The sequence below is a fragment of the Balaenoptera ricei genome, chromosome 16 (assembly GCF_028023285.1).
Source record: "Balaenoptera ricei isolate mBalRic1 chromosome 16, mBalRic1.hap2, whole genome shotgun sequence".
Classification (NCBI taxonomy): domain Eukaryota; kingdom Metazoa; phylum Chordata; class Mammalia; order Artiodactyla; family Balaenopteridae; genus Balaenoptera; species Balaenoptera ricei.
This window is the reverse complement of record NC_082654.1, coordinates 86,350,226-86,377,072: the sequence shown is the minus strand read 5'-3', so window position 1 is coordinate 86,377,072 and position 26,847 is coordinate 86,350,226. Positions and strand designations below refer to the sequence as shown.

The following is a 26,847-nucleotide window of genomic DNA, read 5'->3' as shown; positions in this document are numbered from 1 at the left end:
TGAGGGAGGTACAGATATTGAATGTTCCACAAAGCCATATATAATGTTAGAATAATAATAGCTAGGTGAGAACTGTGTTTGAGAATAAGTAATTTTGGAAGTAAATGAGTCTGGTTCAGTTTATCAGTTCACTGTAGTTTTTATTTATTCAACATGAGGAGAAAAACATCACAAAGCAAGTGACCCAAAATGGCACATTTTGTGCATTTCTTCAGCCCCTTGGCAGCATCAGGCAGATGTGTTCACTCTGCACCGACTTGTGTGTGAATCTCCCGGCTCTTCACCCGCAGCTTGTTGACCTGGGACTCGGCAATGTCAGCCCCTTCCTCGGCCTCCTCCAGCTCGTGCTGGAGCTTGCGGAATTTGGCAAGATTAGCATTGGATTGTTCCTCCTAAGAATAAAGTTGTGAGAGTTAGACTTTGTGGTTCTCATTGCACTTGTCACAAACAGGATTATTTCCTCAACTCAGATATTTCCTTCTTACGGTTTGTTTGTCATATCGGATTTCAAATCCAGACAGAACTTGTAACTTCAGTTACATTTTTTACTCTAAAGAATGAAAGAAGAAATAGTTTTGAAATGGAAGAGACGAGCTCATTATGTCAAACCCATGTATACGTGCAGTCTATTTACGATGTATGGACTGAGTGGAAAGGAGGAAGAGACCCACGTGCGCTCGCTCACAGAGGTTAGACAGTAAATGTAAGGTCAAATTCTAACTTTGGGAAAATCCCAGTTGAAGTGTTTTTGCCATATATTTTGACTCTGGTATACAGAGATGCTGCGGGTGGGGGGATGGGGATAGGAAGAAAGTATGCCCTTTGTTGGTTGCACTTACTACCATTCGTGCCTCTCCCTTTCGTGTTCCCTTTTCTTACCTCTTACCCACTACATTGTGTCTGGAAGAGTGGGGAACAACCAGGAAAAGTGAAGCTGGAGAATCTCCCAACACATCCTAATTTGCTACAGCGAATGTGCAGGGATAAGTCCCTGCTGATGACAGTGGTAGTGAGGGAAGGAGTCAGCTGGGGTAAAAGATTTCTGTTTGGCTTTTGGGAACAATTGATTTTGTGCATTTCTAGAGGGAGAGGAATATTTATCATGGTGTTAGATTTTCTGCTGGATATTCTTTGCAGCTATCAAGTAAGGTGGGTTATTTGGAATTTTCTTTTTTTCCCCCAACCCCTACAAATTGCTTAATAATAAAAATATCTCGTCTTGAGGTCTTATTCTATAATTAGGATTTGGGGGAAAATTCATATTTATATCATCTCTCTTAAAATAAGAATGACATATTCTTACTTGGTCTCTTTCTTTCTCATTAACACATTCTCTTAATATACTTTCTACCCCCAAAGACGTTTTCTTCTTCCCTCAAGGGCTTAAAGATACTTACAGCCTCCTCAGCTTGTCTTTTGTATGATTTCACCTTTGCCTGTAATTTATCTACCAGGTCTTGCAGCCTGAGAACATTCTTGCGGTCTTCCTCAGTCTGGAAGTTTGAAAAAAATGGTCTGCATTGAATCCAACAAAATAAACCGACTACAGGTGGTGAAGTAAATCACTTTGATATGATGGCAGGTGGGCCTGGGGTAAATGTGGTCAACTCTGAGGCTTCCTTCATAGTATTAACAGTAGCCACTCTTGTTAAATGTCCACTGTGTGCAGGCACTATATTGGAGAGTTATACATGTCTCTAATCCTTACCTCCCTACTCTGGTGAGTAGATGTTTTTATTCTATTTTACAGGTGATGAATTAAGGTTGAGAGTGTTAGGTAACCTATCCGAGTTTAAAAAGTAAGAGGCCAAACTAGGACTAATACCAGTTTATCTGTCTTTGAAACCTGTATTCTTTCCTCACTTACATGATTTTCTAAAGGCCTTCCTGATTTTCCTAGCTTAGGAAAGGGTCTGTGATAGGTGATTGTGTCATTTGCCCCTTATGTATATCGAGTTAACATGTAGCTATTTGTGAGTACCACATAGTCACCAGGTTTTCAATTTCCCTTTGTGCAGGAAGTCTGGATATTCTAGAAAGCTCTTCCCCTTACCTGGTAGGTGAGTTCCTTTACTCTTCTCTCATGTTTCCGCAAACCTTTAACAGCCTCAGTATTACGTTTCTGCTCACTTTCAACCTCTCCTTCAAGCTCACGTACCTACAATCAAGAAAGATACTTATATAGTCAGTCTTGGGGGATGTTAATTAACTCAGGACCTACTGACGATATTGGGTGGCTGTCCCCAGCCACAGGATAAGGATGGGAGTCAATATACAAGAAGAGAGAAGGATCGGGGAGTGCCGTTTTCACTTTCCGGATTCAGAGAGATTGAGAGACCCACCCTGGCCTCCAGCTTCTGGATGTGCTTCTTGCCACCCTTCAGGGCCAGCTGCTCAGCCTCGTCCAGGCGGTGCTGCAGGTCCTTCACCGTCTGCTCCAGGTTCTTCTTCGTCCGCTCCAGGTGGGCGCTGGTGTCCTGCTCCATCTCTGTCAGCTCCTCGGTCATCATGGTCGCCTGGTTAAGTTCACAAGAGGCATCAGTGGGCCACCCACCCCTCCTATGCGGGCACACGGAGGGTGCTGTGAGGCTGGTACTAGGCACGCTGATGCTTTCCTCCTTGCCGCAGCCACCACTGATGCTGCATGGTTCCCCTCCCACTTTGCCTCTGCTGAGGCTCCGTCTCCTTCCGTCTCTCCGGGAAGCCACCACTGACTGAATGCAGGGGTGAGGAGAGGAAACCTACTTGCAGGTCCCAAAGGGGCGGCGTAGAAGCCCCTTTCTTATCTCCAGACAGCATCTCTGATAAGAAAGAATGGAGCGCACATCCGTGACATCCTTCTTGGCCTTCTCCTCTGCATTTTTGGACTCCTGGATAGACTTCTCCACCTCTGCCTGGCATTGGGCTATGTCGGCTTCCAGTTTTTTCTTGGTATTTATCAGGCACGTGTTCTACAAGAAAAATTAGATAAGAGGTTCGGGCTACATTTGGGCACTTACAACGATTGGAAGGGAGAGGGTTGGGTGGGGAAAGAAGTCAAGCTCGAGAACGTTCCATTTCTTATTTTTCACACAGGTGAAAAAAATTAAAAAGACTTTCCTATTTGATAGACAGATATCCCAAAACAGGCCCGAGAATTGTACATAAAAGAATTGAGTAAATGATAAATGTGGACATTCAAATATTTGAGGAAGGATAAATTATTTAGTTAAAGGTGCTGGAACAAGGAAATGGTTGACATAACTATGTGAAATGAAAAATAATTCTCATGATCAAAACATTGTACAGAGTTGTTAGGATGATGACAAACGAGGAAACATTTGCAATGTGCATTACTGAAAAAATAGTTCCTTCCTTAATATGTAAAAAAGACAAATCATTACGAAAAAAGGGCAAAAGTACAAATAGCTAAGACACACCAGAAGAAATACAAATAGCCAACAAATACGACAAAATGTTCCACCTCATTAGTAATCAAAGAAATAAGAATTTTTAAAATGAGGCATTTTCAACCATAAAATCGGTGAAGATTAAAAAAATAATAATAGCTAAGCACTCTCACTTATTTTCCCCATGGGAGTAAAAATTGGGACAACTTTGTTAAAGACCAATTTACAACATATCAAAAATGTCTTTGCTGTTTTGACCATGAATATATACTTCCAGGAATTTACTTACTTTTAGGAATATTAAGGAAATAGTAATCATGGATATATGTGAAAATTTAGTTATGAAGAAGTTAGTCATACAATCTTCTAATCATAAAAATTTTTATTGGGAACAGTCTAAAAATATCCAACCGTAGAAGACTGATTAAGTAAATGTGCCATAATACACAACTAAAATGGACTGCTTTTCTGCCATTAAAAAACTGTATCATAGAAAACTATTTTAAAATATAGAAATATGTTCACAACACGTTGTTAAATGAAAAAAAGTTGCAAAAGGATTGATCACGTTTACGAAAAATATCATATTTATGTATAGAAACAAGAGCCTAGAATAGGAGATCCCAAAATGCTAACAATATGGTTGGTATTTTTCTAGTTTTTTGGCTAATTCAAAAAATAGTTTTTAAAGCAAGGAATTTTGGGGGAATTCCCTGGCAGTCCAGTGATTAGGGCTTTGTGTTTCCACCGCGCAGGGCGCAGGTTCAATCTCTGGTTGGGGAACTAAGATCCCGTATGCCATGTGGTGTGGTCCAAAAAAATAAGAAATGAAACAAGGAATTCTTGAACTTTCCTAAAAGTAATTATTTCAAAAGACAATCCTAATTTTCTAAGCTTGCAGCTTAAATGTTACTGCCTCTGTGAAGCCTTTTCCAGCCCTTTTATGCAATAATTTGTCATGCCTTGCTCTGATTTCCCCATGATCTTTTATCTTCAGATAAAAGAAAGCTCAGCAATCTGTCCATCTAGAGACCAAGTTATTCCAAGAACTAGGCCTAATGAAAGTTTGTCTTGACCACTAGCCTGGAAGGAGCGGTGGGAACTCCTCTCCATCAAGCCTGGGTCCTGCCTGCCTCCAGGGTGGACCCAGAGTGGAGTGAGGACGGACACACGTGGGAGTGAAGGAGCTGCACGCGGTCGCTGGCCTCCAGCAGCTCGTGCTCCTCCAGCTTGCGGGTGCGCTCCGTCCGTGCCAGGGCCACCTTCCTCTCCTCCGGCTCCTCCAGCGAGAGGCCATTCCTGCACTCCACGAGGGCCAGCTGCTCCTTGAGGTCCTCGCTGCTCCTCAGGGCGTCATCCAGATGCAGCTGGGAGTCGTTCACGAGAAACCAGTGGTGAGACCGGAGCCCAGGGCAGGCTGAGGTCCCGCCAGGTCCTCCAGGGGCCGTGCACTCACCTTGAGCTGGCTCTGGACTGAGCACAGGTGTTTCTGGGTCTCTGCCACCTGGCGGTTGGAGTGGCCCAGCTGAATCTCCATCTCACTGAGGTCTCTCTCCATCTTCTTCTTCAGCCTCAGAGCAACATTCCGGCTCCAGATCTCAGCATCCAGCACGCTTTGCATGGCCTTTGCTGCCCGCTGGCTCTTTCTTTTCAGCTGCTGGATTTCTTCTTCCTTCTCAGTGATCTTGCGGTGAAGCTCAGATTTCAGCTGGTTCAACTCTAGCTGGACACGCAAAATCTTGCCCTCTTCATGCTTCAAGGAACCCTGATAAAAGTAAAGGAGTGATTGGGATTGCCGGGGGCAGCCACCTTCTTGAATGAGGTTTTTCATTCCCATTAGGATAAAAAGGGTATTATTAGGCTCATTTTACAAATAAATAGAACAGTACTCAAAAAGGTCAAACAGTTTGCTCCCAAATAGTTACTAGTAATGAAACTAGAACTGAAGCTTTGTTGTTAACAATCTTATGTCTTGAGAAGGACAGAGCATCGTTTTCAATTAATAAAAATTTTGATTACTGTGTCTTTTTAAATACTGACCATAAGTCAGGAGCCAACCTCTGCTCAAAAAAGACAGAGAAAGACAGAGGAATTGCTCTCCTGTTATCCTGCATAGTGCAAATTTCCCTAGACCCTCTTAAGCATCCGCCCCTCACTGGCCACAGCTGGGGATTGCATCAGGATCCTGCACTCTTTGGACCACACAGAATTCCCAGCAGCCAAAGATGACCGTGTATAACTCTCTGTTAAAACTAAGGGATTCTGAGCTGGCTCTCAGGATGTTTGGTGATTGAGTTCTTGCTTTCTGAGAGGAAGACGTTGAGGACATAATGAACAAGTTTATTTATTCAATAGGAGAAATACGATGGACTAGAAACACTCATGAGGCGAGGCAGCAGAGAGCAGCTGGTCCCCCCCCAGGGCGGGGGTGGGGCTGGATTCTTCCCATTGGAGCCCCAGTGCCTCCTGCAGGAAGGGCCCCTGGGGGTGGTCTAGTCCCCTTCCTCAGCGCCCCGCCCTCTTTCACATCTCAGACACGTGCCTCCACCTCTTCCAGGGCAGCCTGGAGGTCTGACTTTTCTTGCTGCACTCGCTTCCTGGTCTTCTCCAATTCCTGAAGATTCTTGCTCATTTCCGCAATCTGCATGGTTAAGTCGGAAATCTCTTCTGCAAAGCACAAGCTTGATTTAGGCTGTTTTCACAGGCTCTGTCTGATAGCACCGGCATTTGCCAGGGAATTTGGGGATTGGTGATTCATTCATGACCTTCATATAGGAGAGGACAAAGACAGGGAAACCTTTCGGGGGAGGTGTCGACAAGACACAGGTGTGTGGCCTCACCTGAAGATGCAGAGGGAGGAACAACAGAACACCTGTATGACCCTGAACCTTCACACGGTACACAAAAGGGTCACAGAGAGGACCGGGGGAGACTACTGTGGAGAAAACACAGAATCATGGTCTCAGAAATAGAAGGGGCTTTAGAGGCCATTGGGTCTGGTCTAGTTTTGTAGGACAGCAGTCTGAGATCCTAAGGGATCTAGTGACAGGATCAAGGACACAAAGCCATGTAGAGACAGAATCCATGGAAGATATGTTCTGTAGAAGAGCACGGAGCTTAGCAGCCCAGCGAACCCTCTGTTCTCGAGAACAAGGCTTGGCTGTGACTATGCCTTACATTGGGGAAGTTTGGGTCCCAGGGTAAAGTGAATAGATGTGAGGATTTGTGGGGCATCGGGAAGGAGGAGGCTGTGGCCAAATGGGGGAGTGGTGGCCAGAAGAGAAGGGGGGCTGTCACACAGCTGTGATAGGGAGAGAGCTGGGGGCTGTCACACCCCTGTGACGGGAAGACAGCTGGGGGCTGTGACATACCTGTGATGGGGAGACAGTTGGGGGCAGTCACATACCTGTGATGTGGAGATGGTTGGGGGCTGTCACGTACCTGTGATGCGGAGAGAGTTGGGGGCTGTCAGGCACCTGTGGTGCAGAGAGAGCTGGGGGCTGTCACATACCTGTGATGGGGAGACAGCTGGGGGCTGTGACTCACCTGTGATGGGGAGAGAGGTGGGGGCTGTGACTCACCTGTGATGGGGAGAGAGATGGGGGCTGCCACCTACCTGTGATGGGGAGAGAGCTGGGGGCTGTCACGCACCTGTGATATGGAGACAGCTTGGGGTTGTCACATACCAGTGATGGGTAGAGAGCTGAGGGCTGTCACCCAAATGAGAAGGGGAGAGGGCTGGGGGCTGTCACACACCTGTGATATGGAGACAGATGGGGACGGTCACACACCTGTGATGGGGAGACAGCTGGGGGCTGTTACATACCTATAATGGGGAGACAGATGGGGGCTGTCACATACCTGTGATGTGGAGACAGCTGGGGGCTGTCACATACCTGTGATGGGGAGAGAGTTGGAGGCTGTCAGGGACCTCTGACGCGGAGACAGATGGGGCCTGTCACATACCTTTGATGGGGAGACAGCTGGGGGCTGTCACTCACCTGTGATGGTGAGAGAGCTGGGGGCTGTCACACAGCTGTGATGGGGAGAGACCTGGGGACTGTCAAACACCTATGATGGGGAGAGACATGGGGGTTGTCACATACCTGTGATGCGGAGAGAGCTGGTGGCTGTTTCATACCTGTGATGTGGAGACAGCTGGGGGCTGTAACATAACTGTGATGGGGAGAGAGTTGGGGGCTGTAACTCCCCTGTCATGGGGAGAGACCTGGGGGATGTCACACAGCTGTGACGGGGAGAGAGCAGGGGGCTGTCACTCACCTGTAATGGGGAGAGAGCTGGGGGCTGTCACACACCTGTGATGGGGAGAGACCTGGGGGCTGTCACATATCTGTGATGTGGAGAAAGCTGGAGGCTGTCACATACCTGTGATGGGGAGACAGTTGGGGGCTGTCAGGCACCTGTGACGAGGAGACAACTGGGGGCTGGCACATACCTGTGATGGGGAGAAAGCAGGGGGCTGTCACTCACTTGTGATAGGGAGAGAGCTGGGGGTAGTTGCACACCTGTGATGGGAGAGAGCTTGGGGCTGTCACTCACCTGTGATGGGGAGAGAGCTGGGGGCTGTCACACACCTCTGATGGTGAGAGAGATGGGGACTCTCAATCACCTGTGATGGGAAGAGAGTTAGTGGTTGTCACATACCTGTGAGGTGGAGAAAATGGGGGCTGTCACATACCTGTGATGGGGAGAGAGTTGGGGGCTGTCAGGCTCCTGTAATGCGGAGACAGCTGGGGGCTGTCAGATACCTGTGACGGGGAGAGAGCTGGGGCCGGTCATATACCTGTGATGGGGAGAGGGCTGGGGGTTTTTACTCACCTGTAATGGGAAGAGAGATGGGGGCGGTCAATCACCTGTGATGGGGAGAGAGCTGGGGGCTGTCACAAACCTATGATGGGGAGAGTGCTGGGGGTTGTCACACAAAAGTGATGTGGAGAGATATTGGGGCTGTCACTTACCTGTGATGGGGAGAGAGATGGGGGCTGTCAATCATCTGTGATGGGGAGAGAGCTGGAGGCTGTCACATACATGTGACTGGGAAGGGTGCTGGGGGCTGTCACTCACCTCTGATGCGGAGAAAGCCGGTGGCTGTCACATACCTGTGATGGGGAGAGAGTTGGGGGCTGTCAGGCTCCTGTGATGTGGAGACAGCTGGGGGCTGTCACATAACTGTGATGGGGAGAGAGTTGGGGGCTGTCAGGCTCCTGTGATGCAGAGACAGCTGGGGGCTGTAAGATACCTGTGATGGGGAGAGAGATGTGGACTGTCACATACCTGTGTCGCTGAGACAGCTGGTGATTGTCACATACATATGATGGGGAGAGAGCTGGAGGCTGCCACTCACCTGTGATGGGGAGGGACCTGGGGGCTGTCACTCACCTGTAATGGGGAGAGAGATGGGGGCTCTCACTCACCTGGGATGGGGAGAGAGCTGGGTGCTGTCACCCACCTGTGAAGGGAAGAGAGCTGGGCGTTATCACGCACCTGTGATATGGAGACAGCCGGGGAAGGTCACACACCTGTGATGGGAAGACACCTTGGGGTTGTCACATAACTGTTATGTGCAGACAGCTGGGGCCTGTCACCTATGATGGGGAGACAGCTGGGGGCAGTCACATACCTGTGATGTGGAGACAGCTGGGGCCTGTCATATACCTGTGATGGGGAGAGAGTTGGGGGCTGTCACGCACCTGTGATGCGGAGACAGCTGGGGGTTGTCACACACCTGTGATGGTGAGAGAGATGGGGACTGTAAAACACCTGTGATGGGGACAGAGCTGGGGCTGTCACACACCTGTGATGGGCAGAGATTTGGGAACTGTCAAACACCTGTGATGCGGAGACAGCTGGTGCCTGTCACATACCTGTGATGGGGAGAGTGTTGGGGGCTGTCTCTCACCTGTGATGGGGAGAGAGCTGGGGACTGTCAAACACCAGTGATGGGGAGAGACCTGGGGGCTGTAACATACCTGTGATACGGAGACAGTTGGTGCCTTTCACATAACTGTGACGTGGTGACAGCAGGGGGCAGACACATACATGTGATGCGGAGAAAGTTGGGGGCTGTCAGGCACCTGTGATGCGGAGACAGCTGCGGGCTGTCACATACATGTGATGGGGAGACAGCTGTGGGCTGTCACATATCTGTGATGTGGAGAGAATGGGGGCTGTCACATACGTGTGATTGGGAGAGAGCTGGGGGCTGGTACTCACCTGTGTTGTGGAGAGAGCGGGGGCTGTCACTCACCTGTAATGGGGAGAGAGATGGGGGCTGTCACTCACCTGTGATGGGGAGGGAGATGGGGACTGTGACACACCTGTGATTGGGAGAAAGATGGGGACTGTCACATACCTTTGATGCTGAGAGAGATGGGGGCTGTCACATACCTGTGATGGAGAGAGAGCTGGGGGATGTTACTCACCCGTGAAGGGAAGAGAGATGGGGGGTCTCAATCTGGGGAGAGAGATGGGGGCTGTCACATACGTGTGATGGGGAGAGAGCTGGGAATGTCACACACCTGTGGTATGGAGACAGCTGGGGACGGTCACTCACCTGTGATAGGGAGAGAGTTGGGGGCTGTCACACACCTGTGATGGGGATAGAGCTTGGGGCTGTCACTAATCTATAATGGCGAGAGAGCTGGGGGCGGTCACATAGGTGTGACGGGGAAATAGATGGGGACTGTCAAACACCTGTGATGGGGACAGAGCTGGGTGCTGTCACATAAAAAGTGATGTGGAGAGATATTGGGGCTTTCACCTGTGATGTGGTGACAGCTAGGGGCTGTCAAATACCTCTGATGGGGAGAGAGCTGGGGGCTGTCACTCACCTGTGATGGCGAGAGAGCTGGTGGCAGTTTCATACCTGTGATGTGGAGACAGCTGTGTGCTGTAACATACCTGTGATGCAGAGAGAGTTGGGGGCTGTCAGGCACCTGTGATGCAGAGACAGATGGCGGCTGTCACATAGCTATGATGGGGAGAGAGTTGGGGGCTGTCACTCCCCTGTAATGGGGAGAGACCATGGGGCTGTAACACACCTGTGATGGGGAGAGAGCTGGGGGCTGTCACTCACCTGTAATGGGGAGACAGCTGGGGGATGTCACACACCTGTTATGTGGAAAGAGATGACGACTGTCAAACACCTGTGATGGGGAGAGACCTGGGGGCTGTCACATACCTGTGATGTGGAGACAGCTGGTGTCTTTCAGATACCTGTGAAGTGGAGACAGTTGGGGGCTGACACATACCTGTGATGGGGAGAAAGCAGGGGGCTGTCACTCACTTGTGATAGGGAGAGAGCTGGGGGTAGTTGCACACCTGTGATGGGAGAGAGCTTGGGGCTGTCACTCACCTGTGATGGGGAGAGAGCTGGGGGCTGTCACACACCTCTAATGGTGAGAGAGATGGGGACTCTCAAACACCTGTGATCGGAAGAGAGCTAGTGGTTGTCACATACCTGTGATGTGGAGAAAATGGGGGCTGTCACATACCTTTGATGGGGAGAGACTTGGAGGCTGTCAGGCTCCTGTGATGCGGAGAGAGCTGGGGGCTGTCACATACCTGTGATTGGGAGAGAGTTGGGGGCTGTCAGGCACCTGTGATGCGGAGACAGCTGGCGTCTGTCACATACCTATGATGGGGAAGGAGCTGGGGGCTGTCCCTCCCCTGTCATGGGGAGAGACCTGGGGGCTGTCACTCACCTGTAATGGGGAGAGAGTTGGGGGCTGTCACACACCTGTGATGGGGAAAGAGATGGGGAATGTCAAACACCTGTGATGAGGAGACAGATGGAGATTGTCACATACCTGTGATGCGGAGACAGCTGGGGGTTGTCACATACCTGTGATGGGGAGAGAGCTGGAGGCTACCACTCACCTGTGATGGGGAGAAAGAGGGGGTCTCTAACTCACCTGGAGGGGGAGAGAGATGGGGACTGTCACATACCTGTGTCGCTGAGAGAGCTGGGGATTGTCACATACCTGTGATGGGGAGAGAGCTGGAGACTGCCACTCACCTGTGATGGGGAGAAAGATGGGGGCTCTCACTCACCTGGGATAGGGAGAGAGCTGGGTGCTGTCACCCACCTGTGAAGGGAAGAGAGCTGGGCGTTGTCACGCACCTGTGATATGGAGACAGCTGGGAAACGTCACACACCTGTGATGGGGAGAGAGCTTGGGGTTGTCACATACCAGTTATGTGGAGACAGCTGGGGGCTGTCACCTATAATGGAGAGACAGCTGGGTGCTGTCATATACCTGTGAAGGGGAGAGTTGGGGGCTTTCAGGCACCTATGATGCGGAAAAAGCTGGGGGCTGTCACATACCTGTGATGGGGAGAGAGTTGGGGGCTGTCACTCACCTGTGATGGGCAGATAGCTGGGGGCTGTCACACACCTGCAAAGGGGATATGGATGGGGACTGTCAAACACCTGTGATGGGAAGTGAGCTGGGGCTCACACATATAAGTGATGCGGAGACAAGTCCTGGCTGTCACATACCTGTGATGTGGAGATAGATGGGGCCTATCATATACCTGTGATGGAGAGAGAGTTGAGGGCTGCCAGGCACCTGTGATGCGGAAACAGCTGGGGGCTGTCACATACCTGTGATGGGAAGAGATTTGGGGGCTCTCGGGGACCTATGATGTGGAGACACCTGGGGGCTGTAACATGCCTGTGATGGGGAGAGAGATGGGGTCTGTCTCTCACCTGTGATGGGGAGAGAGCTGGGGGCTGTCACCCACCTGTGAAGGGGAGAGACTTGGGCTTTGTCACGCACCTGTGATGTGGAGACAGCTGGGGATGGCACACACCTGTGATGGGGAGACAGTTGGGGGCTGTCGGGCACCTGTAATGGGGAGACAGCTGGGGGCTGTCAAATACCTGTGATGTGGGGACAGCTGGAGCCTGTCATATACCTGGGATGAGGAGAGAGCTGGGTGCTGTCACCCACCTGAGAAGGGAAGAGAGCTGGGCGTTGTCACGCACCGGTGATATGGAGACAGCTGGGAAAGGTCACACACCTGTGATGGGGAGAGAGCTTGGGGTTGTCACATACCTGTTATGTGGAGACAGCTGAAGCCTGTCACCTGTAATGGGGAGACAGCTGGGTGCTGTCATATACCTGTGATGTGGAGACAGCTGGAGCCTGTCATATACGTGTGATGGGGAGAGAGTTGGGGGCTGTCACGCACCTCTGAGGTGGAGACAGCGGGGGGCTGTCACATACCTGTGATGGGGAGAGAGTTGGGGGCTCTCGGGCACCTATGATGTGGAGACACCTGGGGGCTGTCACATACCTGTGATGGGGAGAGAGTTGGGGGCTGTCACGCACCTGTGAGGTGGAGAGAGATGGGGACTGTCAAACACCTATGATATGGAGAGAGCTGGGGGCTGTCACATACCTGTGATGGGGTGAGAGCTGGGGGCTGTTACTCTCCTGTGATGGGAGGAGAGATAGGGGCTGTCTATCACCTGTGATGAGGAGGGAGCTGGGGGCTGTCACATACCTGTGATGGGGAAAGAGATGGGGAATGTCAAACACCTGTGATGGGGAGAGACCTGGGGGCTGTCACATACCTGTGTCGCTGAGACAGCTGGGGGTTGTCACATACCTGTGATGGGGAAAGAGCTGGAGGCTGCCACTCACCTGTGATGGGGAGAAAGATGGGGTCTCTAACTCACCTGGGATGGGGAGAGAGATGGGGACTGACACATACCTGAGTCGCTGAGAAAGCTGGGGGTTGTCTCATACCTGTGATGGGGAGAGAGCTGGAGACTGCCACGCACCTGTGATGGGGAGAAACATGGGGGCTCTCACTCACCTGGGATGGGGAGAGAGCTGGGTGCTGTCACCCACCTGTGAAGGGAAGAGAGCTGGGCGTTGTCATGTACCTGCGATATGGAGACAGCTTGGAAAGGTCACACACCTGTGATGGGGAGAGAGCTTGGGGTTGTCACATACCTGTAATGTGGAGACAGCTGGGGGCTGTCACCTATAATGGGGAGACAGCTGGGTGCTGTCATATACCTGTGATGTGGAGACAGCTGGAGCCTGTCTTATACCTGGGATGGGGAGAGAGTTGGGGGCTGTCACGCACCTCTGAGGTGGAGACAGCTGGGGGCTGTCACATACCAGTGATGGGGAGAGCGCTGGGGGTTGTTACTCACCTGTAATAGGATGAGAGATGGGGCTGTCAATCACCTGTGATGGGGAGAGAGCTGGGGACTGTCACTCACCTGTGATGGGGAGAGAGATGGGGGCTGTCACATACCTGTGATGGGGAGAGAGCTGGGGCTGTCACGCACCTGTGATATGGAGACAGCTGGGGACGGTTACACACCTGTGATGGGGAGAGAGTTGGGGGCTTTCAGGCACCGGTGATGCGGAAAAAGCTGGGGGCTGTCACATACCTGTGATGGGGAGAGAGCTGGGGGCTGTCACTCACCTGTGATGGGCAGATAGCTGGGGGCTGTCACACACCTGTAAAGGGGATATGGATGGGGACTGTCAAACACCTGTGATGGGAAGTGAGCTGGGGCTCACACATATAAGTGATGCGGAGACAAGTCCTGGCTGTCACATACCTGTGATGTGGAGACAGCTGGGGCCTATCATATACCTGTGATGGAGAGAGAGTTGGGGGCTGCCAGGCACCTGTGATGCGGAAAGAGCTGTGTGGTGTCACATACCTGTGATGGGGAGAGAGTTGGGGGCTCTCGGGCACCTATGATGTGGAGACACCTGGGGGCTGTCACATACCTGTGATGGGGAGAGAGATGGGGTCGGTCTCTCACCTGTGATGGGGAGAGAGCTGGGGGCTGTCACCCACCTGTGAAGGGGAGAGACTTGGGCTTTGTCACGCACCTGTTATATGGAGACAGCTGGGGACGGCACACACCTGTGATGGGGAGAGACCTTGGGCTTGTCACATACATGTGATGTGGAGACAGCTGGGCTCTATTACATACCTATAATGGGGAGACAATTGGGGGCTGTCACATACCTGTGATGGGGAGAGAGTTGGGGGCTGTCACGCACCTGTGAGGTGGAGAGAGATGGGGACTGTCAAACACCTATGATATGGAGAGAGCTGGGGGCTGTCACATACCTGTGATGGGGAGAGAGCTGGGGACTGTTACTCACCTGTGATGGGAGAAGAGATAGGGGCTGTCTATCACCTGTGATGGGGAAGGAGCTGGGGGCTGTCACATACATATGATGCGGAGACAGCTGGTGTCTTTCAGATACCTGTGATGTGGAGACAGTTGGGGCCTGACACATACCTGTGATGGGGAGAAAGTTGGGGCCTGTCAGGCACCTGTGAAGAGGAGACAGCTGGGGGCTGTCAGATACCTGAGATGGGAGAGAGATGGGGACTGTCACATACCAGTGTCGCTGAGACAGCTGGAGGTTGTCACATACCTGTGATGGGGAGAGAGCTGGAGACTGTCACTCACCTGTGATGGGAAGAAAAATGGGGGCTCTCTCTCACCTGGGATGGGGAGAGAGCTGGGTGCTGTCACCCACCTGTGAAGGGAAGAGATCTGGGCGTTGTCACGCACCTGTGATATGGAGACAGCTGGGAAAGGTCACACACCTGTGATGGGGAGAGAGCTTGGGGTTGTCACATACCTGTTATGTGGAGACTGCTGGGGGCTGTCACCTATAATGGGGAGACAGCTGGGTGCTATCATATACCTGTGATGTGGAGACAGCTGGAGCCTGTCATATACCTGTGATGGGGAGAGAGTTGGGGGCTGTCACGCACCTCTGAGGTGGAGACAGCTGGGGGCTTTCACATACCTGTGATGGGGAGAGCGCTGGGGGTTTTTACTCACCTGTAATGGGATGAGAGATGGGGCTGTCAATCACCTGTGATGGGGAGAGATTTGGGGACTGTCACTCACCTGTGATGGGTAAAGAGTTGGGGGATGTCATATACCTGAGATGGGGAGAGAGATGGGGACTGTCACATACCTGTGTCGCTGAGACAGCTGGGGTTTGTCACATACCAGTGATGTGGAGACAGCTGGGGCATATCATATACCTGTGATGGGGAGAGAGTTGTGGGCTGTCGGGCACCTGTGATGGGGAGACAGATGGGGCCTGTCACACACCTGTGATGGGGAATGACCAGGGGGCTGTCACACAGCTATGATGGGGAGAGAGATGGGGGCTCTCATACAGCTATGATGGGGAGAGAGCTGGGGACTGTCAAACACCTATGATGGGGAGAGAGCTGGGGGCTGTCACATACCCGTGATGCGGAGAGAACTGGTGGCAGTTTCATACCTGTGATGTGGAGACAGCTGGGAGCTGTAACATACCTATGATGGGGAGAGAGCTGGGGGCTGTCACTCACCTGTAATGGGGAGAGAGATGGGGGCTCTCACTCACCTGGGATGGGGAGAGAGCTGGGTGCTGTCACCCACCTGTGAAGGGGAGAGACTTGGGCTTTGTCACGCACCTGTTATATGGAGACAGCTGGGGACGGCACACACCTGTGATGGGGAGAGACCTTGGGCTTGTCACATACATGTGATGTGGAGACAGCTGGGGTCTATTACATACCTATAATGGGGAGACAATTGGGGGCTGTCACATACCTGTGATGGGGAGAGAGTTGGGGGATGTCACATACCTGTGATGGGGTGAGAGCTGGGGGCTGTTACTCTCCTGTGATGGGAGGAGAGATAGGGGCTGTCTATCACCTGTGATGGGGAGGGAGCTGGGGGCTGTCACATACCTGTGATGGGGAAAGAGATGGGGAATGTCAAACACCTGTGATGGGGAGAGACCTGGGGGCTGTCACACACCTGTAAAGGCGATATGGATGGGGACTGTCATACATCTGTGATGGGAATTGAGCTGGGGCTCACACATATAAGTGATGCGGAGACAAGTCCTGGCTGTCATATACCTCTGATGTGGAGACAGCTGGGGCGTAACATATACCTGTGATGGAGAGAGAGTTGGGGGCTGCCAGGCACCTGTGATGCGGAAACAGCTGGGGGCTGTCACATACCTGTGATGGGGAGAGAGTTGGGGGCTCTCGGGCACCTATGATGTGGAGATACCTGGGGGCTGTCACATACCTGTGATGGGGAGAGAGATGGGGTCTGTCTCTCACCTGTGATGGGGAGAGAGCTGGGGGCTGTCACCACCCTCTGAGGGGGAGAGACTTGGGCTTTGTCACGCACCTGTTATATGGAGACAGCTGGGGACGGCACACACCTGTGATGGGGAGAGACCTTGGGCTTGTCACATACTTGTGATGTGGAGACAGCTGGGGTCTATTCCATACCTATAATGGGGAGACAATTGGGGGCTGTCACATACCTGTGATGGGGAGAGAGTTGGGGGCTGTCACGCACCTGTGAGGTGGAGAGAGATGGGGACTGTCAAACACCTATGATATGGAGAGAGCTGGGGTCTGTCACATACCTGTGATGGGGTGAGAGATGGGGGCTGTTACTCTCCTTTGATTGGAGTAGAGATAGGGGCTGTCTATCACCTGTGATGAGGAGGGAGCTGGGGGCTGTCACATACCTGTAATGGGGAAAGAGATGGGGAATGTCAAACACCTGTGATGGGGAGAGACCTGGGTGCTGTCACAAACCTGTGATGCGGAGACAGCTGGTGTCTTTCAGATACCTGTGATGTGGAGACTGTTGGGGGCTGTCAGATACCTGAGATGGGGAGAGAGATGGGGAGTGTCACATACCTGTGTCGCTGAGCCAGCTGGGGGTAGTCACATACCTGTGATGGGGAGAGAGCTGGAGACTGCCACTCACCTGTGATGGGGAGAAAGATGGGGGCTCTCACTCACCTGGGATGGGGAGAGAGCTGGGTGCTGTCACCCACCTGTGAAGGGAAGAGAGCTGGGCGTTGTCACGCACCTGTGATATGGAGACAGCTGGGAAAGGTCACACACCTGTGATGGGGAGAGTGCTTGGGGTTGTCACATACCTATTATGTGGAGACAGCTGGGGGCTGTCACCTATAATGGGGAGACAGCTGGGTGCTGTCATATACCTGTGATGTGGAGATAGCTGGAGCCTGTCATATACCTGAGATGGGGAGAGAGTTGGGGACTGTCACGCACCTCTGAGGTGGAGACAGCTGGGGGCTGTCACATACCTGTGATGGGGAGAGCGCTGGGGGTTGTTACTCACCTGTAATGGGATGAGAGAAGGGGCTGTCAATCACCTGTGATGGGGAGAGAGCTGAGGACTGTCACTCACCTGTGATGGGGAGAGTGATGGGGGCTGTCACAGACCTGTGATGGGGAGAGAGCTGGGGCTGTTACGCACCTGTGATATGGAGACAGCTGGGGACGGTCACACACCTGTGATGGGGAGAGAGTTGGGGGCTTTCAGGCACCTGTGATGCGGAAAAAGCTGGGGGCTGTCACATAACTGTGATGGGGAGAGAACTGGGGGCTGTCACTCACCTGTGATGGGCAGATAGCTGGGCGCTGTCACACACCTGTAAAGGGGATATGGATGGGAACTGTCAAACACCTGTGATGGGAAGTGAGCTGGGGCTCACTCATATAAGTGATGCGGAGACAAGTCCTGGCTGTCACATACCTGTGATGTGGAGACAGCTGGTGTCTATCATATACCTGTGATGGAGAGAGAGTTGGGGGCTGCCTGGCACCTGTGATGCGGAAACAGCTGGGTGCTGTCACATACCTGTGATGGGGAGAGAGATGGGGTCTGTCTCTCGCCTGTGATGGGGAGAGAGCTGGGGGCTGTCACCCACCAGTGAAGGGGAGAGACTTGGGCTTTGTCACGCACCAGTTATATGGAGACAGCTGGGTACGGCACACACCTGTGATGGGGAGAGACCTTGGGCTTGTCACATACATGTGGAGACAGCTGAGGGCTGTCACCTATAATGGGGAGACAGCTGGGTGCTGTCATATACCTGTGATGTGGAGACAGCTGGAGCCTGTCATATACCTGTGAAGCGGAGAGAGTTGGGGGCTGTTAAGCACCTCTGAGGTGGAGACAGCTGGGGGCTGTCACATACCTGTGATGGGGATAGAGCTGGAGGCTGCCACTCACCTGTGATGGGGAGAAAGATTGGGTCTCTAACTCACCTGGGATGGGGAGAGAGATGGGGACTGTCACATACCTGTGTCTCTGAGACAGCTGGAGCCTGTCATATACCTGGGATGGGGAGAGAGCTGGGTGCTGTCACCCACCTGTGAAGGGAAGAGAGCTGGGCGTTGTCACGCACCTGTGATATGGAGACAGCTGGGAAAGGTCACACACCTGTGATGGGGAGAGAGCTTGCGGTTGTCACATACCTGTTATGTGGAGACAGCTGGGGGCTGTCACCTATAATGGGGAGACAGCTGGGTGCTGTCATATACCTGTGATGTGGAGACAGCTGGAGCCTGTCATATACCTGTGATGGGGAGAGAGCTGGGGGCTGTCACACACCTGTGATGAGGAAACAGATGGGGAATGTCAAACATCTGTGATGGGGAGAGAGATGGGGGCTGTCACATACCTGTGATGGGGAGAGCGCTGGGGGTTGTAACTCACCTGTAATGGGATGAGAGATGGGGCTTTCAATCACCTGTGAAGGGGAGAGAGCTGGGGACTGTCACTCAACTGTGATATGGAGACAGCAGGGGACGGTCACACACCTGTGATGGGGAGAGAGTTGGGGGCTTTCAGGCACCTGTGATGCAGAAAAAGCTGGGGGCTTTCACATACCTGTGATGGGGAGAGAGCTGGGGGCTGTCACTCACCTGTGATGGGTAGATAGCTGGGGGCTGTCACACACCTGTAAAGGGGATATGGATGGGGACTGTCAAACACCTGTGATGGGAAGTGAGCTGGGGCTCACACATATAAGTGATGCGGAGACAAGTCCTGGCTGTCACATACCTGTGATGTGGAGACATCTGGACCCTATCATATTCCTGTGTTGGAGAGAGAGTTGGGGGCTGCCAGGCACCTGTGATGCGGAAACAGCTGGAGGCTGTCACATACCTGTGATGGGGAGAGAGTTGGGGGCTCTCGGGCACCTATGATGTGGAGACACCTGGGGGCTGTCACATACCTGTGATGGGGAGAGATATGTGGTCTGTCTCTCACCTGTGATGGGGAGAGAGCTTGGGGTTGTCACCCACCTGTGAACGGGAGAGACTTGGGCTTTGTGACGCACCTGTTACATGGAGACAGCTGGGGACGTCACACACCTGTGATGGGGAGAGACCTTGGGCTTGTCACATACATGTGATGTGGAGACAGCTGGGGTCTATTACATACCTATAATGGGGAGACAATTGGGGGCTGTCACATACCTGTGATGGGGAGAGAGTTGGGGGCTGTCAAACACCTATGATATGGAGAGAGCTGGGGGCCGTCACATACCTGTGATGGGGAGAGAGCTGGGGGCTGTTACTCACCTGTGATGGGAGGAGAGATAGGGGCTGTCTATCACCTTTGATGGGGAGGGAGCTGTGGGCTGTCACATACCTGTGATGGGGAGAGAGTTATGGGCTGTCAGGCACCTGTGATGCGGAGACAGCTGGGGGCTGTCTCATACCTATGACGGGGAGAGACCTGGGGGCTGTCACTCACCTGTAATGGGATGAGAGTTGGGGCTGTCAATCACCTGTGAAGGGGAGAGAGCTGGGGACTGTCACTCAACTGTGATAACGAGACAGCAGGGGACGGTCACACACCTGTGATGGGGAGAGAGTTGGGGGTTGTCGGGCACCTGTGATGGGGAGACAGCTGGGGCCTGTCACACACCTGTGATCGGGAATGACCAGGGGGCTGTCACACAGCTATGATGGGGAGAGAGATGGGGGCTCTCATACAGCTATGATGGGGAGAGAGCTGGGGACTGTCAATCACCTATGATGGGGAGAGAGCTGGGGGCTGTGACATACCCGTGATGCGGAGAGAGCTGGTGGCAGTTTCATACCTGTGATGTGGAGACAGCTGGGAGCTGTAACATACCTATGATGGGGAGAGAGCTGGGGGCTGTCACTCACCTGTAATGGGGAGAGAGATGGGGGCTCTCACTCACCTGGGATGGGGAGAGAGCTGGGTGCTGTCACCCACCTGTGAAGGGGAGAGACTTGGGCTTTGTCACGCACCTGTTATATGGAGACAGCTGGAGACGGCACACACCTGTGATGGGGAGAGACCTTGGGCTTGTCACATACATGTGATGTGGAGACAGCTGGGGTCTATTACATACCTATAATGGGGAGACAATTGGGGGCTGTCACATACCTGTGATGGGGAGAGAGTTGGGGGCTCTCGGGCACGTATGATGTGGAAACACCCGGAGGCTGTCACATACCTGTGATGGGGAGAGAGCTGGGGGCTTAAAATCACCTGTGATGGGGAGAGAGCTGGGGGCTTAAAATCACCTGTGATGGGGAGAGAGCTGGGGGCTGTCACTCACCTGTGATGGGCAGATAGCTGGGGGCTGTCACACACCTGTAAAGGGGATATGGATGGGGACTCTTAAACACCTGTGATGGGAAGTTAGCTGTGGCTCAACACATATAAGTGATGCGGAGACAAGTCCTGACTGTCACATACCTGTGATGTGGAGACAGCTGGGGCCTATCATATACCTGTGATGGAGAGAGAGTTGGGGGCTGCCAGGCACCTGTGATGCGGAAACAGCTGGGCGCTGTCACATACCTGTGATGGGGAGAGAGATGGGGTCTGTCTCTCACCTGTGATGGGGAGGGAGCTGGGGGCTGTCACCCACCTGTGAATGGGAGAGACTTGGGCTTTGTGACACACCTGTTACATGGAGACAGCTGGGGACGTCACACACCTGTGATGCGAAGAGACTTTGGGCTTGTCACATACATGTGATGTGGAGACAGCTGGGGTCTATTACATACCTATAATTGGGAGACACTTGGGGGCTGTCACATACCTGTGATGGGGAGAGTGTTGGGGGCTGTCACGCACCTGTGAGGTGGAGAGAGATGGGGACTTTCAAACACCTATGATACGGAGAGATCTGGGGGCTGTCACATACCTGTGATGGGGAGAGAGCTGGGGGCTGTTACTCACCTGTGATGGGAGGAGAGATAGGGGCTGTCTATCACCTGTGATGGGGAGGGAGCTGGGGGCTGTCACATACATGTGATGCGGAGACAGCTGGTGTCTTTCAGATACCTGTGATGTGGAGACAGTTGGGGGCTGACACATACCTGTGATGGGGAGAAAGGTGGGGCCTGTCAGGCACCTGTGACGAGGAGACAGCTGGGGCCTGTCAGATACCTAAAATGGGGAGAGAGATGGGGACTGTCACATACCTGTGTCGCTGAGACACCTGGGGGTTGTCACATACCTGTGATGAGGAGAGAGCTGGGGGCTATCACTCACCTGTGATGGGCAGATAGCTGGGGGCTGTCACACACCTGTAAAGGGGATATGGATGGGGACTGTCAAACACCTGTGATGGGAAGTGAGCTGGGGCTCACACATATAAGTGATGCGGAGACAAGTCCTGGCTGTCACATACCTGTGATGTGGAGACATCTAGGGCCTATCATATTCCTGTGTTGGAGAGAGAGTTGGGGGCTGCCAGGCACCTGTGATGCGGAAACAGCTGGAGGCTGTCACATACCTGTGATGGGGAGAGAGTTGGGGGCTCTCGGGCACCTATGATGTGGAGACACCTGGGGGCTGTCACATACCTGTGATGGGGAGAGAGATGGGGTCTGTCTCTCACCTGTGATGGGGAGAGAGCTGGGGGCTGTCACTCACCTGTGAAGGGGAGAGACTTGGGCTTTGTGACGCACCTGTTATATGGAGACAGCTCGGGACGTCACACACCTGTGATGCGGAGAGACCTTGGGCTTGTCACATACATGTGATGTGCAGACAGCTGGGGTCTATTACATACCTATAATGGGGAGACAATTGGGGGCTGTCACATACCTGTGATGGGGAGAGAGTTGGGGGCTGTCAAGCACCTGTGCGGTGGAGAGCGATGGGGACTGTCACATACCTGTGATGGGGAGAGCGCTGGGGGTTGTTACTCACCTGTAATGGGATGAGAGATGGGGCTGTCAATCACCTGTGAAGGGGAGCGAGCTGGGGACTGTCACACAACTGTGATATGGAGACAGCAGGGGACGGTCACACACCTGTGATGGGGAGAGAGTTTGGGGCTTTCACGCACCTGTGATGGGGAGAGAGTTGGGTGCTGTCACGCACCTGCGAGGTGGAGAGAGATGGGGACTGTCAAACACCTATGATATGGAGAGAGCTGGGGGCTGTCACATACCTGTGATGGGGAAAGAGCTGGGGGCTGTTACTCACCTGTGATGGGAGGAGAGATAAAGGCTGTCTATCACCTGTGATGGGGAGGGAGCTGGGGGTTGTCACATACCTGTGATGGGGAGAGAGTTATGGGCTGTCAGGCACCTGTGATGCGGAGAAGGCTGGGGGCTGTCACATACCTATGATGGGGAGAGACCTGGGGGCTGTCACTCCCCTGTCATGGGGAGAGACCTGGGGCTGTCACACAACTGTGATGGGGAGAGAGCTGGGGGCTGTCACTCACCTGTAATGGGCAGAGAGCTGGGGGCTGTCACACACCTGTAAAGGGGATATGGATGGGGACTGTCAAACACCTGTGATGGGAAGTGAGCTGGGGCTCACACATATAAGTGATGCGGAGACAAGTCCTGGCTGTCACATACCTGTGATGTGGAGACATCTGTGGCCTATCATATTCCTGTGTTGGAGAGAGAGTTGGGGGCTGCCAGGCACCTGTGATGCGGAAACAGCTGGAGGCTGTCACATACCTGTGATGGGGAGAGAGTTGGGGGCTCTCGGGCACCTATGATGTGGAGACACCTGGGGGCTGTCACATACCTGTGATGGGGAGAGAGATGGGGTCTGTCTCTCACCTGTGATGGGGAGAGAGCTGGGGGCTGTCACCCACCTGTGAATGGGAGAGACTTGGGCTTTGTGACGCACCTGTTATATGGAGACAGCTCGGGACGTCACACACCTGTGATGCGGAGAGACCTTGGGCTTGTCACATACATGTGATGTGGAGACAGCTGGGGTCTATTACATACCTATATTGGGGAGACAATTGGGGGCTGTCACATACCTGTGATGGGGAGAGAGTTGGGGGCAGTCACGGACCTGTGAGGTGGAGAGAGATGGGGACTGTCAAACAGCTATGATATGGAGAGAGCTGGGGGCTGTCACATACCTGTGATGGGGAGAGAGCTGGGGGCTGTTACTCACCTGTGATGGGAGGAGAGATAGGGGCTGTCTATCACCTGTGATGGGGAGGGAGCTGGGGGCTGTCACATACCTGTGATGGGGAGAGAGTTATGGGCTGTCAGGCACCTGTGATGCGGAGACAGCTGGGGGCTGTCACATACCTATGATGGGGAGAGACCTGGGGGCTGTCACTCCCCTGTCATGGGGAGAGACCTGGGGCTGTCACACACCTGTGATGGGGAGAGAGCTGGGGGCTGTCACTCACCTGTAATGGGCAGAGTGCTGGGGGCTATCACACACCTGTGAAGGGAAGAGAGCTGGGCGTTTTCACGCACCTGTGATATGGAGACAGCTGGGAAAGGTCACACACCTTTGATGGGGAGAGAGCTTGGGGTTGTCACATACCTGTTATGTGGAGACAGCTGGGGGCTCTCACCTATAATGGGGAGACAGCTGGGTGCTGTCATATACCTGTGATGTGGAGACAGCTGGAGCCTGTCATATACCTGTGATGGGGAGAGAGTTGGGGGCTGTCACGCACCTCTGTGGTGGAGCCAGCTGGGGGCTGTCACATACCTGTGATGGGGAGAGCGCTGGGGGTTGTTACTCACCTGTAATGGGGAGAGAGCTGGGGGCTGTCACACACCTGTGATGAGGAAAGAGATGGGGAATGTCAAACACCTGTGATGGGGAGAGAGATGGGGGCTGTCATATACCTGTGATGGGGAGAGAGCTGGGGCTGTCACACACCTGTGATATGGAGACAGCTGGGGACGGTCACACACCTGTGATGGGGAGAGAGTTGGGGGCTTTCAGGCACCTGTGATGCGGAAAAAGCTGGGGGCTGTCACATCCCTGTGATGGGGAGAGCGCTGGGGGTTGTTACTCACCTGTAATGGGATGAGAGATGGGGTTGTCAATCACCTGTGAAGGGGAGAGAGGTGGGGACTGTCACTCAACTGTGATATGGAGACAGCAGGGGACGGTCACACACCTGTGAATCGGAGAGAGTTGGGGGCTTTCAGGCACCTGTGATGCGGAAAAAGCTGGGGGCTGTCACATACCTGTGATGGGGAGAGAGCTGGGGGCTGTCACTCACCTGTGATGGGCAGATAGCTGGGGGCTGTCACACACCTGTAAAGGGGATATGGATGGGGACTCTCAAACACCTGTGATGGGAAGTGAGCTGTGGCTCAACACATATAAGTGATGCGGAGACAAGTCCTGGCTGTCACATACCTGTGATGTGGAGACAGCTGGGGCCTATCATATACCTGTGATGGAGAGAGAGTTGGGGGCTGCCAGGCACTTGTGATGCGGAAACAGCTGGGGGCTGTCACATACCTGTGATGGGGAGAGAGATGGGGTCTGTCTCTCACCTGTGATGGGGAGAGAGCTGGGGGCTGTTACTCACCTGTGATGGGAGGAGAGATAGGGGCTGTCTATCACCTGTGATGGGGAGGGAGCTGGGGGCTGTCACATACATGTGATGCGGAGACAGCTGGTGTCTTTCAGATACCTGTGATGTGGAGACAGTTGGGGGCTGACACATACCTGTGATGGGGAGAAAGGTGGGGCCTGTCAGGCACCTGTGACGAGGAGACAGCTGGGGGCTGTCAGATACCTAAGATGGGGAGAGAGATGGGGACTGTCACATACCTGTGTCGCTGAGACACCTGGGGGTTGTCACATACCTGTGATGAGGAGAGAGCTGGAGGCTGCCACTAAGCTGTGTGGGGAGAAAGAAGGGGGATGTCAGATACCTGAGATGGGGAGAGAGATGGGGACTGTCACAAACCTGTGTCGCTGAGACAGCTGGGGACGGTCACATACCTGTGATGGGGAGAGAGCTGGAGGCTGCCACTCACCTGTGATGGGGATAAAGATGGGGTCTCTAACTCACCTGGGATGGGGAGAGAGATGGGGACTGTCACATACCTGTGTCACTGAGACAGCTGGGGGTTGTCACATACCTGTGATGGGGAGAGAGTTGGGGGCTCTCGGGCACCTATGATGTGGAGACACCTGGGGGCTGTCACATACCTGTGATGGGGAGAGAGATGGGGTCTGTCTCTCACCTGTGATGGGGAGAGAGCTGGGGGCTGTCACCCACCTGTGAATGGGAGAGACTTGGGCTTTGTGACGCACCTGTTATATGGAGACAGCTCGGGACGTCACACACCTGTGATGGGGAGAGACCTTGGGCTTGTCACATACATGTGATGTGGAGACAGCTGGGGTCTATTACATACCTATAATGGGGAGACAATTGGGGGCTGTCACATAGCTGTGATGGGGAGAGAGTTGGGGGCTGTCACGCACCTGTGAGTTGGAGAGAGATGGGGACTGTCAAACACCTATGATATGGAGAGAGCTGGGGGCTGTCACATACCTGTGATGGGGAGAGAGCTGGGGGCTGTTACTCACCTGTGATGGGAGGAGAGATAGGGGCTGTCTATCACCTTTGATGGGGAGGGAGCTGGGGGCTGTCACATACCTGTGATGAGGAGAGAGTTATGGGCTGTCAGGCACCTGTGATGCGGAGACAGCTGGGGGCTGTCACATACCTATGATGGGGAGAGACCTGGGGGCTGTCACTCCCCTGTCATGGGGAGAGACCTGGGGCTGTCACACACCTGTGATGGGGAGAGAGCTGGGGGCTGTCACTCACCTGTAATGGGCAGAGTGCTGGGGGCTATCACACACCTGTGAAGGGAAGAGAGCTGGGCGTTGTCACGCACCTGTGATATGGAGACAGCTGGGAAAGGTCACACACCTGTGATGGGGAGAGAGCTTGGGGTTGTCACATACCTGTTATGTGGAGACAGCTGGGGGCTCTCACCTATAATGGGGAGACAGCTGGGTGCTGTCATATACCTGTGATGTGGAGATAGCTGGAGCCTGTCATATACCTGTGATGGGGAGAGAGTTGGGGGCTGTCACGCACCTCTGAGGTGGAGACAGCTGGGGGCTGTCACATACCTGTGATGGGCAGAGCGCTGGGGGTTGTTATTCACCTGTAATGGGATGAGAGATGGGGCTGTCAATCACCTGTGAAGGGGAGCGAGCTGGGGACTGTCACTCAACTGTGATATGGAGACAGCAGGGGACGGTCACACACCTGTGATGGGGAGAGAGTTGGGGGCTTTTACGCACCTGTGATGCGGAAAAAGCTGGGGGCTG

General features: G+C 53.2%; 1 protein-coding gene across 1 annotated transcript in view; it reads right to left on the bottom strand.

The window, feature by feature from the left end:
* Positions 1 to 242: 242 nt before the first annotated feature.
* Positions 243 to 26,847, bottom strand: part of LOC132350457 (myosin-8-like) — a 106,370-nt gene continuing 79,765 nt past the window's right edge. Inside the window, exons 2-11 of the mRNA XM_059899642.1 lie at positions 8,475 to 8,509; positions 6,230 to 6,277; positions 5,932 to 6,056; positions 4,846 to 5,154; positions 4,562 to 4,765; positions 2,826 to 2,951; positions 2,343 to 2,516; positions 2,054 to 2,158; positions 1,398 to 1,493; positions 243 to 392 (exon numbers count right to left, since the gene is read on the bottom strand). Coding sequence (XP_059755625.1) covers positions 243 to 392; positions 1,398 to 1,493; positions 2,054 to 2,158; positions 2,343 to 2,516; positions 2,826 to 2,951; positions 4,562 to 4,765; positions 4,846 to 5,154; positions 5,932 to 6,056; positions 6,230 to 6,277; positions 8,475 to 8,509 — 1,372 coding nt within the window. The remainder of the gene's footprint in view (positions 393 to 1,397; positions 1,494 to 2,053; positions 2,159 to 2,342; positions 2,517 to 2,825; positions 2,952 to 4,561; positions 4,766 to 4,845; positions 5,155 to 5,931; positions 6,057 to 6,229; positions 6,278 to 8,474; positions 8,510 to 26,847) is intronic.